At 38.1% G+C, this 17,520-nt stretch overlaps 1 protein-coding gene across 4 annotated transcripts in view; it reads left to right on the top strand.

The window, feature by feature from the left end:
• Positions 1-16,801, top strand: part of mtss1la (MTSS I-BAR domain containing 2a) — a 38,341-nt gene extending 21,540 nt beyond the window's left edge. Inside the window, exons 4-15 of one of the 4 annotated variants that reach the window (XM_067420274.1) lie at positions 2,399-2,483; positions 5,261-5,352; positions 5,445-5,519; positions 9,025-9,182; positions 9,422-9,529; positions 9,619-9,716; positions 10,302-10,434; positions 10,531-10,605; positions 11,486-11,635; positions 11,926-12,078; positions 12,981-13,149; positions 15,464-16,801. In XM_067420274.1, the coding sequence (XP_067276375.1) occupies positions 2,399-2,483; positions 5,261-5,352; positions 5,445-5,519; positions 9,025-9,182; positions 9,422-9,529; positions 9,619-9,716; positions 10,302-10,434; positions 10,531-10,605; positions 11,486-11,635; positions 11,926-12,078; positions 12,981-13,149; positions 15,464-16,239 (2,072 nt within the window). In that variant the 3' untranslated portion in view covers positions 16,240-16,801. Of the gene's footprint in view, positions 1-2,398; positions 2,484-5,260; positions 5,353-5,444; positions 5,520-9,024; positions 9,183-9,421; positions 9,530-9,618; positions 9,717-10,301; positions 10,435-10,530; positions 10,606-11,485; positions 11,636-11,922; positions 12,079-12,980; positions 13,150-15,463 lie in introns of all 4 variants that reach the window. The other 3 variants (XM_067420273.1, XM_067420276.1, XM_067420275.1) reach the window with 3 other exon arrangements.
• The last annotated feature ends 719 nt before the right edge of the window (positions 16,802-17,520 follow it).

Genomic DNA, 17,520 nt, shown 5'->3' with positions numbered 1-17,520 from the left:
TTTAAAAAAACCTTCGTTTTTGAGCTAAAGTGCAGCTGTGAACTTTGCACTGAGCCATGCCAATGTGTGTGTATACTGGTTTGACCTACATTATGAGGACCAAAAGTCCTCTCAATTCAGGGACATGTCCTCATAATTCAAATTTCAAAATGCAGGATGCAATTTTCTGCGATGGGTAGTTTTAAGAGTTAGAGGCTAGACAAACTCATTAGCTCACCAAATGTCCCCCCTAGGATAGGAATACCAGTCATTTTTGACCTTGTGGGGACATTTTGTGGTCCACATGTGGAAAACAGCTTTAAATCATATGAAATTTGTGTGTATGTGTGTATGTGTGCGACCAAATGAACTCTGGGACAGCTGTGTTGTGTTTCAACACCAGTAGCGTTGAACTTGATTTGCCTTGCTGAAGACCTTTGAGAATAGGATGCGAGACGTGCATGCTCTTGGACAAGCACACTGTGTACTGACAGAAGGCTCTCTCAGCAGACAGACACTATGGGATGCACCTATGGGTCTGTGCCAAATGGGATACACAGAGAGTTTTTTTTTTTGCAATATCATTTCCTGAGTACAGCTCTTCAGACCAAGGATTCAGGTGGCTGATCTTTAACCTTCATTTCTTCTTACTGTCACCTGGTTTGGCCATCGTTCAATCTGTCAGTGTCCCACCCAATGGAACAAACTAAAAAACTCCTAAAAAATCTTTAAATGTTTACTTTACTCGTATTTGACTTTGCGATGAGCTCACATGTTGGAGGCTGTTTGTTTTGAGGGTTTTCAGTTCTGGTGTTTCAGTAATTGTGTGTGTGTGTATCATTGTGTGTGTCTGTGTGTGTGTGTGTGTGTGTGGTTAGGAGGGCAGGTTATTGCCGGCCTCTCCCATTCTCTCCTGTAATAATGGTGTTTAGGAAACATGAGCAGACAGGAAAGGCAGATACAGAGTGGAAGAATGGAGGGATATCCCTTTACCGGGTTCCCTCCTTTTCCCTTTGGACCTGGATGGAGAGATGGAGAGTGCGGCAGTGCTGTTCTTGGCTGCTCATATTTCTTATTAGACACACAAATTTATTTGGTGTATAAAAACAACAAACACCAACATAATCACTTATTTTACAACTTAGTGTAATTGACAAACAGTTTTCATTTGGGTTGTGAACAGAGAATCAGTTCTTTTTAAGATGACTTTTATGAAGTTTGGTTACGTTAACATATCATTGCACATGCATTTTTCTGCCAATGAAGACACAATACAGTAGTAAAATAGTTCACTATTGTAGTTCACTCAGTTGGTTATTGTAGTTCTAGACTAATGTGAGCATGCATTTACTTGCACAAAAAGTATATTCCTCAAAATGAATAAAAACAGAGAAATGCAAACTATTATACAAACCTGCAATAATTAAATGTTAAGTAACATTAATATACTTTGTTTTTAATCTCACTTTACTATCTTTGCTGCTAACCTTTGACCTGCGACCTTTACTGTAGGTCCATTTCCATTACATTTGCCTAAATTTTTTTCAAAGTAAACATCAAACAAGTGAGCCCAGCCCAGGTGAGAAAAGGTAACACAAAAGTAAAAGTTTCCATAAAAGTAACCAAGTAATCCAATCCAAGTAATCCCACTGTAACACATTACTTTTAAAAGTAACTTTCCCCAACACGGGAGCCGATTCTTTTTAGTGAATCAGAAACATACAGCAAAACCAATTTAGTCCGAATTTCAAGAAGTTTTCCAGCATTGTTTTAAATGTGTTTATTCTCAAGATCATCTCATCATTTGGCAAATTACATATATTTTTCCAAATATAACAAAGAAGCGTCATTGGCACAGTTAAGAAACCAAAATCAGGTATCAGTACCAGAACTGTTCAATTATTTATGATTCCCATCATTATTATAATCAATCCGATGTTTCCTTATATCCTCTGGCCCATTGAACTCTGTAAGTAGAGACTTTGGCCCTTCTAGCCTGTGTAACCTACTAGCCCTCCTACAGGCAGAGTTAAGTCTCATCAGATCTGGTTGTATTAAGGTCCAGGCAGGGTAGGCATTATAGCTTAAGAGCCCATTTTAATTACACTTGGCTGGAGAGGAAAGTTAACACTGCTAAGTAACTGTGTTCAAGGTCACCAAGCGAGCGAGCACATTTGGGAAGTGTTTTATTTGTGTTCTTTGAAGTTCTGTCTTTTGTGAATATGCTACAATTATCTTGTATTTTCACCAACTAAACACATGCATTTTCCTTTAATAGACCTGCTTTAATGCTTCTGATTACTCTGCCCCCTTGTGGCCATTTTCTAAATGTGGACTCGTCGTGACACAATTTAAGACTTGAGAATGTTCATATTTCATATGTATCTCTTTATTTTGCTTTAATTTGTCTTGTTGTCAGGTGCCACCAGGGATATTGGCTCCGCTTTGACCCGGATGTGCATGCGACACCGCAGCATCGAGGCCAAACTGCGCCACTTCACCAAGTGAGTGATCGATCTTGTCCATAGCGTGATTACTTTCATGCCTTGCTCCCCGCCAGTCAGACGGCACAGACAGGATTTTATGTCTCTGCCCAGCATTGATTTTCCACTACGGAGATAAGCAAACATCCATAGATCAATCAGCTTGCTCTAAGGCTTTAATGTGCTGTCTTCAGAGAGACCAAATTAGCTCACAGCTCAAAGATTTCAAATGCTGACCTTAAAGGAATAGTTTACTCATTCTCAGGTCATTCCAAACTACTCGTTTGATTTTCCGGAACACAAAAGAAGATATCAGACTGAGTGTTCACACTGTTCCTTTAACTTGATTTAATAAAGTAATACATTTCATTTAGTAAGTTTATATATACAAAAGAAATGTCCCATTATCAGGAGACTGTATTTAAAGATAGTTTTGTAAAAATCCAAATAAGCTTTACAGATCTGCATTGGAATGTAACACTAAAAAATGCTGGGTTAAAAACAACCCAAGTTGGGTTGAAAATGGACAAACACAGAAATTGGGTTGTTTGAATGGGTCTATTTCACTGGGTTCAAACAACCCAATTTTTGGGTTTGTCCATTTTCGACCCAACTTGGGTTGTCTTTAACCCAGCATTTTTTAGAGTGAACAGTGTTTTTGATGGTTGTTCGAACAATTTCTGTACATGCACAGTCCTTAAAGGGATACTCCACCATTTTTTTTTATATTAAACTATGTTATTCCCTTTACTAAAACGAGTTGATACATACCTCTCTCGTCTCAATGCGTGCACTTAATCGCTCTGACGCGCGGTGGCGATCTGATAGCATTTAGTTTAGCCCACTGAGCCCAGTTCATTCACTATGGTACCAAACAGAGATCAAGTTAGAAGCGACAAAACACCTCCACATTCTCCTATTTAAATACAGTTACACAAATAGTTGAACGACCAAGTATGGTGAGACAAAATAAAATGTGGTGCTTTTCTAAGCCGGTTAAAAATGATAACTATAATGTATGGCGGAATAGCCCTTTTGAGAGTACTTCGGCTTGGCGCAGTAAAAAGTCACGGCTGAAAAATCCTCCCTCACATCTCCCCTTCACCCTTTCATTTTCATCAATAGGGGGAGAGGATTTTTCAGGCGTGACTTTTTACTGCGCCGAGTCGAAGTACTCTCAAAAGTATTTTGAGAGTATATACTATAATGCTATTTCCCGCAATACATTATAGTTATCCTTAGAAAAGCGCTATATTTTATTTTATAACATAGTTTAAAATGAAATTACGGTGGAGTATCCCTTTAAGACACTAAGGGTCCAATATAAACCCGATGGATTGCGATGACAGGCACGACGCAAGTTTTTTTTGCTAGTTTCAGCCCAACACAGTTATCATTTTCACGTCCAGCTCCATGTTGTTTAAATAGCAAATGCAAATGCCCATGGGCGTGCTGGTCTGAAAACTAGGTGTGTTCAAGCGCATTGTTAGCATGTTACTATTTTGAGGCAACTGAAAAAACTGCACCCTTGACCAAAAAAAATCTGGTCTAAAGTCAAAAGCACAGTATCTTTTTGTGTTAGTAATTTGCGCCTATGGGTGGGTGCACAAGGCGCGTACACTCTGCTTCTTACACACAAAGGGACTTGCAGCAAACAAACATGCCAAATATTAAAAATACAAGGATTAAAAGATTATCATTGTGTACATAAAGATGAAAAGGCCTACAGTGTCATAATGCACAGTAATTGCATGGATCAGAATGACCTATTTGCAATAATGACGAATGAAAGTGGCTACTTATTTAACTAATCATGGCAATCACATGTATTTAAACTGACTCATCAGGTTGAGGGTGTCTATATTCCGCCATGTAAATAGCGAATCCGCCATAGGAGGACTGCAGATGTAGACAGAGCAATAAACTGCAATGTCTGCAATTCAAGACAGTAGCCTGGTTTCCATTACAGATTGCGCCAACATTTTTAAATTATAAAAAAACAATTCCAAAACTACTGCATTTCCATTAACCGATGTTATGTGACTAAAACATATTTTTTCCTTTTGCAATAAGGCTTTCCAAAAGTCTTTGCAATAAGTCTTTCCAAAAATCACCTTTGTTCCGGGATTATTACATTTCTGTTTGTTAAATGTCTGTGAAATTTGTTCAGTTTATGTCTCAGTTGTTATATTTACAAATATTTACACATTGAAACATCTGCTGGAAATAAAAACAAAAAAGAAAGAAAGTTGAAAGTTACAAGACATTTCTTTTTTTATATTTTGTGTGTGTGTGTGTATATATATATTATGACATTATGACAGGTGAAGTGAATAACACTGATTATCTTCATCACACCTGTTAGTGGGTGGGATTTATTAGGCAACAAGTGAACATTTTGTCCTCAAAGTTGATGTGTTAGAAGCAGGAAAAATAGGCAAGTATAAAGATTTTGTGCAAATGTGTCAAAGGCCAAATTGTGATGGCTAGACGACTGGATTAGAGCATCTCCAAAACTGCAGCTCTTGTGGGGTGTTCCCGGTCTGCAGTGGTCAGTATCTATCAAAAAAAGTGGTTCAAAGAAGGAACAGTGTTGAACCGGCGACAGGGTCATGGGCTGCCAAGGCTCATTGATGCACGTGGAGAGCAAAGGCTGACCCATGTGATCCAATCAAACAGACAAGCCAGTACTGCCCGTTTCATTTTGTGTTGCTACTATAATAATACTGCAAACATTTGTTTACCACCATATTATTTCTGTTGTTCCTTTTTTGCTACTTTTTTTATTTTATACTAAGTGCTCTAATGGAAAAAATGATCGCTCCACTCCAAGACAAGATAGAAGAGTGGAAGAAAACTGCTGCTCTGCTTGACAAAGACCACGCCAAAGGTGGGACTGGCTCATCACAGTTGTTACAAAACTGTACTTTCTGCAATACTAATGTCTCTGTCCTGAATTTACACCTTCTTTCTTTTCACCAGAGTACAAGCGCTCAAGGCAGGAGATCAAGAAGAAGTCATCTGACACAATTAAGCTGCAAAAGAAAGCCAGAAAAGGTCAGTCTCTTTTTTCCGCCCTCTGTCAGCACAATGATTTTTCCTATCGCTCACACTCTCTGTGCATTGTTTTTTGGAGGATTACTGCATTCAGTATGTTAAAAAATCAGTGAATATGTGCTGCGCTGGGGTCTTTTCTCACCCAGGCCACTCTCTTGCACACTAACTTCAACTGATGCCAAGATTAATTAGGTCAAAGACAGATTACAAAGTTCGAGTCAGGTCAAAAGTTCACAGTAGCCCTATTGAATCAGATGATGGTGACCAGTAAGCCATTCCTTCATCTAGCTTTCATTTTATTAATTTGATTTTAAAGGAACACACCGACTTTTTCGACTTCGACTTTTCGAGGACACCCTACAATACAACACATAAAGAATTAAAACATAAGAAATAAGAAACAGATAAAAGGGTTGGTAGATGGTTACGTAGGGTATGCAGTTCTGAATAGATGAGTTTTTAATCTTGATTTGAAGAGTATGAGAGAGGGTTCCTAAGGTCAGGCGGGAGTGAGTTCCAGAGTTGAGGGGCCGAGCGGCTAAAAGCCCTGCTCCCCATGGTGACAAGGCGGGCAGGAGGGACAGAAAAGTGTACAGAAGAAGCAGATCTGAGAGAATGGGAAGGGGTGGCGATATGGAGTAGTTAGGACAGATAAGGAGGGGAAAGGTTGTGGATCACCTTGAACATAAACAGAAGGATTTTGAAGTCAATGCGTAGTTAAAACCAGGAGCCAGTGGTGTTGCTGCAAAACAGGGGTGATATGATGAATGGAGGGGGTCTGGTGATAATTAAAGCTGCAGAGTTCTGAACCAGTTGAAGTTTGTGGAGGTATTTGTTAGGTAGATCAAAGAGAAGAGAGTTACAGTAGTCAATTTGTAAGGTGACAAGGCTGTGTACTAAAAATGTTTAGGTCGGGCAGTTTGGTCTGGCCTCGCTCCATAGAGGAGTAATTATCTCCGAACAGAAACTGTTCGGACCAATGAAATCATCAGGGCGGGCTTTAGACGATGACGGACAGATGATAAACAGTAACTTAATCATGCACGTCATTAAAGGGCTTGGATTATATTTATTTGAATCCTAAACGGAGAGCTTGTTTGTATATGCATTCACCTTTCTACCACAATTTCTCTCAGAAATGATGATCATGTTGGGTAAGTGCTCTGTGTATAATTAAATTCTTTTATTTTTTTACAACACCGGCAAAGATCGTTTATTCCAGCACGTGTGCAGACAGGGTTGCCAAGTTTTTACAAAAAAATCCGCCAACTACTAGCCCTAAACAATAGCTTCTCTGGAAAAAAAAATGGTGTTTGGAGGGTAAAATGTGTGTTATTTTGGCAAGGTTGCCTGCTAAAATTCGCACTCATGGGTCTATATATCACATAATAGTCGCTTCAACCCGCGGACATAGAAAACAATCCGTGGGGGAAAAAAACCAGACTTGGCAACACAGTGCAGTTGAGCTCTGTTGACGTCGCTTCGTTGCTCTGATTGGTTGTAGGTCTATCCAATTGAGGTCTTTCCTGGTTCGGTTGAAACATGTGCCATAATCACAGCCCAATGGAGCAGTTTCAGACTCATATTCTGACTAGAATTGAGAATGACCACCTCAGGCTAGCTGTGTACAAGAATAGCAGTGGAGTGTGGAGAAAGAAAGGGGCGGAGGCGAATAATATTGCGTAAGTGGAAGTATGCATAACAGGTGATGTAATTGATATGGGATTGAAAATATAATGTGCTGTCGAGGATGACACCCAGACTTTTACTCCCATTTTTTTATTTATTATTATTATTACATTTTTTGCAGACATGTGAATTGTGTTACAACTGATGTAAAATGAAACAAGGTGTCTAGAAAAAATTAAAAAATAATAAAATGAAGCTTGAAAGGTAACAGAACAGGTCAGCAACTACACCCAGACTTTTAACCTGCAGGGAGGGGGAGACAGAGGAGTGGTCGATGGTGAGGGACAAACAATTAAAACAATAATCCAGGAACTTTGCTGCCGTACCATGGGTACAGCGGTGTAATGATATCACGCTGTGCCTGAAAACTGGCCAACTTCTGTGTCAACATAATCAAGAGTTGTGACAACCTGCTTGCACAGGGACTATTTATTTGCTGGGGACTATTTCAGGTGCTGCGTAATATCATTGTGACATGTAAATAGGAGAATGTTGGCGTTATTTTGTCACTTATTGAGCGGTAGGCTAGATGGAGCCGTTTACCTCCAGTCTTTGTGCTAAGCTAGGCTAGCGGTGGGTGCGTCAGACAGAGTTATGGCACACACAGAGACAAAAATGGTATGTATGGAGGACTTATCTAACTCTGGGGGATACGGTGAATAAGCTAAAGTCCCAAAAAGTCGGCGTGTTCCTTTAAAGGCATAGTTTACCCAAATGTTATTAGTCATATTAAAAAGTCCTCATTTACTTACCTTCATGTTGTTCCAAATACTGACTTGATTTTGAAGGGGAAAATGTATAATTCATAATTGTTGTGAGGCAACAAACTTGCAATTGCATTCCCTTTGCAATCTCTTCATGGCAATGCTCTTTTTCTCTCTGTCTTTCATACTGTGATTGGCTTGGCTTCTGCTTATTAACTGTAGAACTATCAGGTAAGTATTCAGGCAATTTCTTCATAGTTCATCCCGTTTAGCATGACTAACATTGATTTCATTTCATCTGAGGTATTTTGTGTACTTTGTGAACGCCCCACACAGATCCATTGTTTGCAAAGAGTGCTCATTTCATTGTCATTCTTTCTGTCAGACATAATAAGCATCTGTGTTGTGAAAGTAAATCACAATGTACAATCATGTAATATTTGGTGTGTTTAGATTCAGAGCATCAACTCCATATCATTTATTATCATTCATATGTTCATGAAGGTTTCCTTGCATGAAGCCTGACAATGCTCGGTTGCTTTGTTGACATTATCCACCCTAATCTGTCTTCATTGTGCTGACCCATGGCCATGGGACATCTGTGTCGACATCTACATCAAACATTTTATGTGTTAAAAATGCTCAAATGTGCATTTTCAGTTCATCTTGGTGTACACTACCGTTAAAAAGTTTGGGGGCGGTTAAATTTTCTTAATGTTTTTGTAAGAGGACATTTATGCACACTTTATTTGATCAAAAATACATTTAAAACATTGATATGGTAAAACTATTCTATAAATAAAAGGTGCTGTGTGTAGTATGTTATGAGGATCTAATGACAGAAATTCAAAATAATATACATAACTGTTTTCAGTGGTGTATAAAGACCCTTACATAATGCACCATGTTTTTATTACCTTACAATGAGCCATTTCTAGCTACATACACCCCTTACAGTACTTGTTGAATAATTTATTTATTTCCCCAAAAAATGTTACCCCAATCTTTTGAATGGTAGTGTAATTTTCCATTCATGGAAGGCCTGTTCACCCAGAGCTTTGTGGCCTTTTAGCTCTTCTCTCTCGCATTATCTCTCTTTCTCTTCATCTCAGGTCGAGGTGGGCTACAGCCGCAGCTGGACAGTGCCATGCAGGATGTGAGTGACATGTACCTGCTGATGGAGGAGACTGAGAAGCAGGCGGTGCGCCGAGCCCTCTTGGAGGAAAGGGGGCGCTACTGCACTTTCATCAGCTTCCTGCAGCCTGTAGTGGTGAGAATGAGTTCTATCTATCTATCTATCTATCTATCTATCTATCTATCTATCTATCTATCTATCTATCTATCTATCTATCTATCTATCTATCTATCTATCTGTCTATCTGTCTATCTGTCTATCTGTCTGTCTGTCTGTCTGTGTCTATCTAGCAAGCAGTTAGTTAAAATTAAATAGCAAAATTAAATTTAAATAATCAAATATTAAATGTATCAACATCAACCTCTTTTCTTTAGATCGGTGAAATTGCCATGCTGGGAGAGGCGACTCACCTCCAGGCCATTATTGATGACCTCACTGTTTTGACCACTGACCCACATAAACTACCAGAGGCCAGTGAACAGGTGCTTAAACATACATATGAAAATCATTTAACAAACATACACACACAAATATAATCATAATAAAGAAATATTAATTTGAATGCCACTAGGTGATTTTGGATCTTAAGGGTTCTGACTACAACTGGTCCTACCAGACCCCACCTTCTTCTCCAAGTAGTGTTGGATCAAGGAAGAGCAGCCTTTGCAGGTGCTTGTCTCATTGTTTTTCATTACATTTAATATTTCCCATAATTGCAAAGTTTAATTGTGTAATTCATTTGTAAGCTACTGTTTTATAATGACATCATTAAGCTACAATTTCTTATAAAATAAAGGGAGCTTTCATAGTGGTGCCACAGAACCATGTCTGGTTCCCAAAAGAACCTTTCTGTGAACAGCTCTTAAAATATATTTAATGAAAAAGTTCCATGGATGTTAAAGATTTTTCTTTGGAATATGCTAATAGAGAACTTTAGTAACACTTTATTTTATTATGGTGACGAAGTACTATCTATAGTAATAACTGTAAATTATGGATGGACAAGCAACTAACCCTAAACCACACATTAACCATAACTCTGTAGTCAGTACATGTAGTTTATTAATATTACTCAGTACTTTTTTGAGTACCGGTAAGTACAATCTAATTATGTCACCTTAAAATAAAGTGTAACCAGAACTTTTATTTTTAAAAGTGTGTATGTAGTCTCAACAATTCTCAGTTGCATTTAGATATTCTTCTTTGGTTGTGTGTTAGTTTTGGGAATAAAAGGTTTCTCTGTGTTCCTCTCAGTTTGGTGCATCTGCCACCAGGTGGCGCCCATCGCCTGAGCAGCGTCTCCTCACATGATTCTGGATTTGTCTCTCAAGACGCCAATGTTCACTCCAAACCTCCCTCCCCCATGCCGTCTGATATCACTAGTCAGGTCATTACCAGCTCATCTGATGTTTTATTTTCATCTGCTCTGTTTAATTTGCATATCCATTTCACTGACCTATCTTTAACTATCTCTTGAAAACAGAAGTCATCCAGTTCTGCATCCTCAGAGGCTTCAGAAACCTGTCAGTCAGTCAGTGAGTGCGGCTCTCCCACAATAGTAAGTGTTCTTTTATATATCTGGAATTGTAATAAATGGTTTAATTAATTCAACTGGTTTGAATAATTTGACCAGCTCATTTCACTTCTGTTAAAGTTATGTTCTCATTGTTTATTTTATTAAGTTATCATGTTTCTATTTTATTTTAATACTTTCAAGAACAATACCCACATACATTATGAGGACTATAAAATCCATAATAGAACATTATCCCCCTCTTGTTAAACAGCATTCAAAGCAACTGTTTGTATGTATTTTATGCATTAAAGGTGCAGTGTGTAATATTTAGGAGGATCTATTGACAAATGCAATATAATATACATAACTATATTTTATATGGTGTATAAAGACTTTACATAATAAACTGTTATATTTGTATTACCTTAGAATGAGCCATTTCTATCTACATACACCACGGGTCCCCTTAAAGTAAAGTCACCACTTTGCACCGCCATGTTTCTACAGTAGCCCTAAACGGACAAAATGCTTTACAGAGCGCTACATTCTAAAAAATGCTGGGTTAAAAACAACCCAAGTTGGGTTGAAAATGAATAAACCCAGAAATTGGGTTGTTTGAATGGGTCCATTCACTGGGTTCAAACAACCGAATTTCCTTTTTTGTAGTTGAGTATAGCTACTCTCTGCTGTCTCAGACGACAACATCTTTGTACTGTGTTGGCCACCGTAGCTCCTCTATGTCCTTCGAAAGGGAGGGGTGAGCAGTGGGCAGTTGCAATTCGCAACTTCACCACTAGAAAAAAATGTGCACACTGCACCTTTAAAGGGTTAAGCTAGCAATTTATCTTATTTGGTGTGGGGTATTCACTGTGGTGTTGTTCTCAGTATTTAATTGGGCCATCCTGTCATTCCGTTTCCACAGTTCGGCTCATCCTTTGCTACCTTTCGCCCTGCTCACTGTTTTAATGACTCCATCAGGCCTCACTCTTACATACTTCCTGCGTCCCCTTCCTATAATCAATCCCCAGGATCAAACTCCCCTTCACCCACATCAAAGGTTCCTTACTGGAAGGTTTGTTTTCATTTTGACCATTCGGTCAGCTATAGTTTGCTTTATGTTCTGTTATTCTTTGCTAAACATTATTCATTTTAATTTGTTTATTTTGTAACTCATACCATTTAATTTCTTTATCATCAGCTTTTCTTTATTAACCAACATCCGGCTCAAGCTTCCTGGTTATTTTTGTTGATTAAAATGAGCGTCTACTAAATAAGTCAATTGAAATTGCTGACCCATGCACAGGCCCTGTCCTATTCTGGCTATATTCCCATGACCCTGAAAACAATTTCATCTTGCAGCAGGACTGGTCAAAGGCAGGTCACTATGAGCAGACAACTGTAAACCAACAGCGCAGGACTGAGGCTGCAGAGCCCTCTAGTGGCCTGGGAGGAAATGGAATAATTCACCCTGAGGATCCATATAGGCTAGCTAGGATGAATTCTAAAGATGTCAAGGTTTTGATCATTTATTTTATATATATATATATATATATATATATATATATATATATATATATATATATATATATATATATATATATATATATATATATATATAAACTGAAAACTTTGTTTTTATATTATGTTTTTGAAAGTAGTCTCTTAATTTCACCAAGGCTCTATTTGGTGAAAAATACAGTAAAACAGTAATACTGTGAAATATTATTACAATTTAAATGATCTAGTTTCTATTTTAATATATTTTAAAATGTAATGCATTCCTGTTTTGTCAAAGCTGAGATAATTTAAGATAATTTCAGTTTTAGCTGCTTTTTTGTGGAAATCATGATACACTGCCATTCAAAAGTTTGGGATATGATTTTTTTTTAAAGAAAAGCAATTTTTTTTTTTTTTTAAGTCTGACAATTTTATTTAAATTGATCAAAAAAGACAGTAAAGACATCTATGAAATTAGTAAATGTTACAAAAAGTTCTATTTATAATAAATGCTGTTCTTTCGAACTTTTTATTCATCAAAAAATCCAGAAAAATATTACCAAATATCAGTTTATACATCATTTCCACAAAAAATAATAATAAGAAAAACATTTGAGCACCATATCAGCATATTATAATTATTTCTGAAAGATTAATAAGTAATGGCTGCTAAAATTTCAGCTTTGCCATCACAGGAATAAATTACATTTAAAAATATGTATTACAACAAAAAACTGTTAATTTAAATTGTAATAATATTTCCCAGTATTACTGTTTTTACTGTATTTTTGATCAAATAAATGCAGCCTTGGTTCAATTAAGAGACTACTTTCAAAAATATGAAATTTTTCTTGATATTTCCAAACTTTTGTACTGTATATAAAAATGATATTTTTCTCTCCTTTTCCTTTTTTCCATAGCATGTTAAGCCGGTGTCATCTGCCGCTAGTGAGCTGGCTATGGTTCTGACTCGTGGGCTTAGTATAGAACAGCAGCAGAAGAGCAGCTGTGACTCCCTGCAGTACTCCAGTGGATACAGCACACAGAACACCACACCATCATGTTCAGAGGACACTATCCCGTCACAGGGTAATATACACGTCACAGACAGTATAGTTGTTACTGCCTTTTAAACACATGACCATTTCATTCCGACAACAGTATGTATTAACACACGCAAATATTGACAACATGCTCTTTTTTTTAATACTAGTCTGCTGCCTGGCTGTTTTGCATAGGTAGATAATATAAGAATAAAATAAACTATTTTAAATAGATTGATAGTTTTCAGTATTGAATAAACAATTTGTTTTATATAAGTACAGTACTAAAAAAAAATGAATACATGTATTCAGCAAGTATACATTAAATTGATCAAAAGGGACTGCATAATGTTACAAAAGATTTCCATTTGAAATAAATGCTGTTCTTTAAAACTTCCTACTTATCAAAGAATACAGTAAAAATTGTATCACCATTTCAGACAAAAAATTACCAGGCACAACTTTTCTCAACATTGGTAATAATAATATTTCTTGAGCAGCAAATCACAAATTAGAATGATTTCGGAAGGATCATGAGACACTGTAGACCGGGTTAATGATGCTGAAAATTCAGCTTTTCAATAACGGGAGTTTTAAAATATGTTCAAATATAGCAGTATTTTAGTTTGTAATAATATTTCATAATACTGTTTTACTACTGTATTTTTATCTAATAAATGCAGCATAACAGATTTATTTCAAAGACATTAAAAAAACATATTAACCCCAAACTTGTTGTATGGTAGTGCCGTACAATCAACATTTCTGTTGCATTAGTTATCTTTATGCATTATGGGATGGTTTCGTTAAGTGCTGCCTTAAAATGTATCTTAGCTTATCTTCTGGAAAAATCTTTGAATCGGGAGTGTACTTATGATGCCTAAAATACTACCTAAGTAGTACTACCTAAATATTTTCTAAAAGATTTTACTACCTAAATACTACCTAAGCAACTGAACATAGCCACAGTTTTATACATTTTTAAGAAACTGTATTTGATTATAAGCCTTTCTGCTAACAGGCCAAAAACACAATTATGATCCTTAAAGGGTTAGTTCACCCAAAAAGGAAAATTCTGTCAATAATAACTTACCCTAATGTTGTTTGACACCCGTAAGACCTCCGTTCATCTTCGGAACACAAATGAAGATATTTTTATTGAAATCCGTTGGCTCAGAAAGGCCTTCATTGACACCAATGTCATTTCCTCTCTCAAGACCCATAAAAGGCACTAAAGACGTCGTTACAAAGCCCATCTCACTTTATTGGTTCTACAATAATTTTATGAAGCATCAAGAATAGTTTTTGTGCGCAAAAAACAACAACAGTTAAATAACGACTTGTATAGTGATGGGCCGATTTCAAAACAAAGTTTCAAACGGTTATCAATCAGCGTATCGATTCATGATTCAGATCACCAATGTCACGTGATTTTAGCAGTTTGGTAGCCTGACAAGCCAGAATCTAGCACTTGGAAAGCGTACCACCTAGCCTGACAAGCCAGACCCACATCAAGATGTTTGGTCTGGAAACTCACCATAGACAGGGCTCAATCCGAGGGGCGGGATAAACGGTTGTCTTTCAAACTCCCTCTGCACGCGATAGGATAGCGCTACAACCAACCAGAGCAACGAAGGTCAAACGGCGCTCGTTGATAGATTAAACATTCGCCGTATCTGGTCGGCAAAACTCCGAACACATCTTCCCTTTTTAAGAATGACTTCAGTGCCGTTCTTTGTTCTTTTCTCAGAGAAAAGCTTAACTCCAAGTCTTCCAGAGTCGCAGTCAAAGCTGATTCGAAAGACCGCCGTTCGACAGTTTCTGTGTTTACTAGAAGCACGCAAACGCAACTCGGCCATCGTCATTATGGCCCCACCCACCGACTCTATACACGATGTGATTGGCCCGACAAGAGTTTGGCATTTACAGCTCAGAAGGGTACTGAGAGTTGCTAGACGACACTCGCGGGCAGATTAGATTTGCTGCCGCTAGGGTGCGTCTAGATTTCTAGGCTAGCAGTTTGGCAGTTTGACACGCAAATTTGACTCCGAATCATGAATCGACACGCTGAATCATAATGGTTTGAAACTTTGTTTTGAAATCGGCCCATGACTTTATGTCATTATTTCCTTTTTTTGCGCACAAAAACTAGTCTTGTTGCTTGAGAGAGGAAATTACATTGGTGTCAATGAAGATGAATTTGTGTTGCGAAGATGAATGGAGGTCTTACGGGTGTCGAACGTTGTTAGGGTAAGTAATTAATGACATAATTTTTATTTTTGGGTGAACTAACCATTTAAAGTCAGTGAGCGTTTGTTATTTGTTTAGGCTAAGAGTTTTCTTCTGTTTTCCCTTTGCAGGATCTGAATATGATTGTTATTCCATGAATGGTGATGGTGATAACAACACACAGACAGACTTCGACAAGTCCTCCACCGTCCCTCGCCATAGCAACCTGGCTCAGAACTACCGCCGTATGATCCAGACCAAGAGGCCGGCCAGCACCGCAGGACTGCATGGAGCACTAGGTGCCCATGGAGCCCCATCAACCAATGGGAAGGGAAGTGGTGTCATAGCCTCAGGAACGGCCACCATTCGGAGAACCCCTTCATCTAAAACAAACGTGAGACGCACACCGTCCAGTGTGGGTCCGATCCCTATTCGGCCACCTATCGTCCCCGTAAAGACCCCCACTGTCCCAGACTCTCCTGGATTCCCCAGCCCTCCTCCTGAGTACAATGGAAGTGAGGAAAGTCTGTACAATGATGAAACATTGGAAATTTTAGACTACAAAGCCTCTCCCAAGCGAATGAGTCTGCCATCGTGGGGAGGAGCTGGCGGCGGAAGTGTCTATGCCCAACAACCCGGAGTTGCGGGCTTCAGTTCAGAAGAAGACCAGATGCTTGCCGCCAATCGCCACAGTCTGGTGGAGAAGATTGGAGAGCTGGTCGCTAATGCTCAAGCTCTCGGTGAGGGCCAGTTCCCGTTCCCCACGACCCCTCAGGCCATCCAGGGCCACCAGCAGGATCAAGGGCATGACAAAGATGGAGAAGATATGTTGAAGACCATCCGTAGAGGGGTGCGCCTCAGAAAAGCGGCCTGCAATGACAGATCGGCACCAAGGATCATGCGATAGTTCAGGACCTGCGTATCCTGCCAAGTCTATGGCTATAGACTCTCCAAATGAAGAGCAACAATATATTATGTGAGATATGAGAAGATGGTGATTTTTCAGTGTTAAAGTCTGGCACCTAACAACTAATAAGCCAGTATCAATGTTACATGTTGAGTGTGTTTGGACACAATACTCATCTGGACTATTATTGTTGTAGTTATATTCACCAGATTTGGACTTATATCTCTTTGACAGGAATATTATTATGATGAACATATTATGGCCCGAAGGATGAGAATGTAATGTGTAAAATGTGTATTAACATACTAGTTATGTCGGTTGTTCCTTTTTGGAGTCACAATTTGTAATGACTATGTTCTTCATGTTATTTCTATGTAAATGCTATGTTTCAACAAAAAAAAATCTCTTCCCACAAGTAACTATTGTAAAGAGCCAAAGTCTTGTTCTCAACTGAAAAGCTGCACAAAATGGCTTATACCGCAGCTCAGTCTCAGATGGACCACACAATCGAATTGCCGCACATGCTGTAAACTGCCAAATAAAGCACATCAGTTGTACTAAACCGGAATAAAGATTTTTTTTATCATCGTTGTTGTTGTTGAACAAAAAAACTTGAATACTTGTGAAGAATTTTAGAAATGTGCCATCCATTTTTTATAGGAATTGTCCAGCAGGTGGTGTGAGTTCCTTAATTTTTGTAGCAGATGTGCTCAGGACTTATTTAGCAACCATGATAATATCATGTTTGTCGGACATTACCATGACTGGAGTGCCATGTTAATATCGTTTTATATGAATAGGCAGTCATACAGTAATGGTATATACCATATTACCATGTTTTGGATGCAGTTTTTGGGTACTATTATCACATGTTTCGAAGCCCAGTGGAATACCATGTAAATACAACTGAATAATAATTATACAATAATACCAGTACCATATTGTATAAATGACATATTTATCATTTGTGTGCATTTCCATGGTGATTCCTTGAAACACCAATGAATATGAATAAGCAAATCATATTGCATTGTGATATATATCAAAGTACTTTTAACATAGTACTACCACAGTATGCTACTTTGTTAGCTCATTCATGGGTAGTTAACCCAAAAATGAAACTTCTGTCATTAATTACCTACCCTCATGTCGTTTGACAACTGTAAGACCTTTGTTCTTCACCTTCAAGAACACAAATGAAGATCCGTGTATTGATTCATGATTCGGATTGCGTGTCAAACCGCCAAACTGCTGAACTTGGCAACCCGAATCATGAATCGA

The sequence above is a fragment of the Pseudorasbora parva genome, chromosome 16, assembly GCF_024679245.1.
Source record: "Pseudorasbora parva isolate DD20220531a chromosome 16, ASM2467924v1, whole genome shotgun sequence".
NCBI lineage: Eukaryota > Metazoa > Chordata > Actinopteri > Cypriniformes > Gobionidae > Pseudorasbora > Pseudorasbora parva.
The sequence above is the reverse complement of the archived record's forward strand: the minus strand, read 5'-3'. Positions and strand labels throughout refer to the sequence as shown.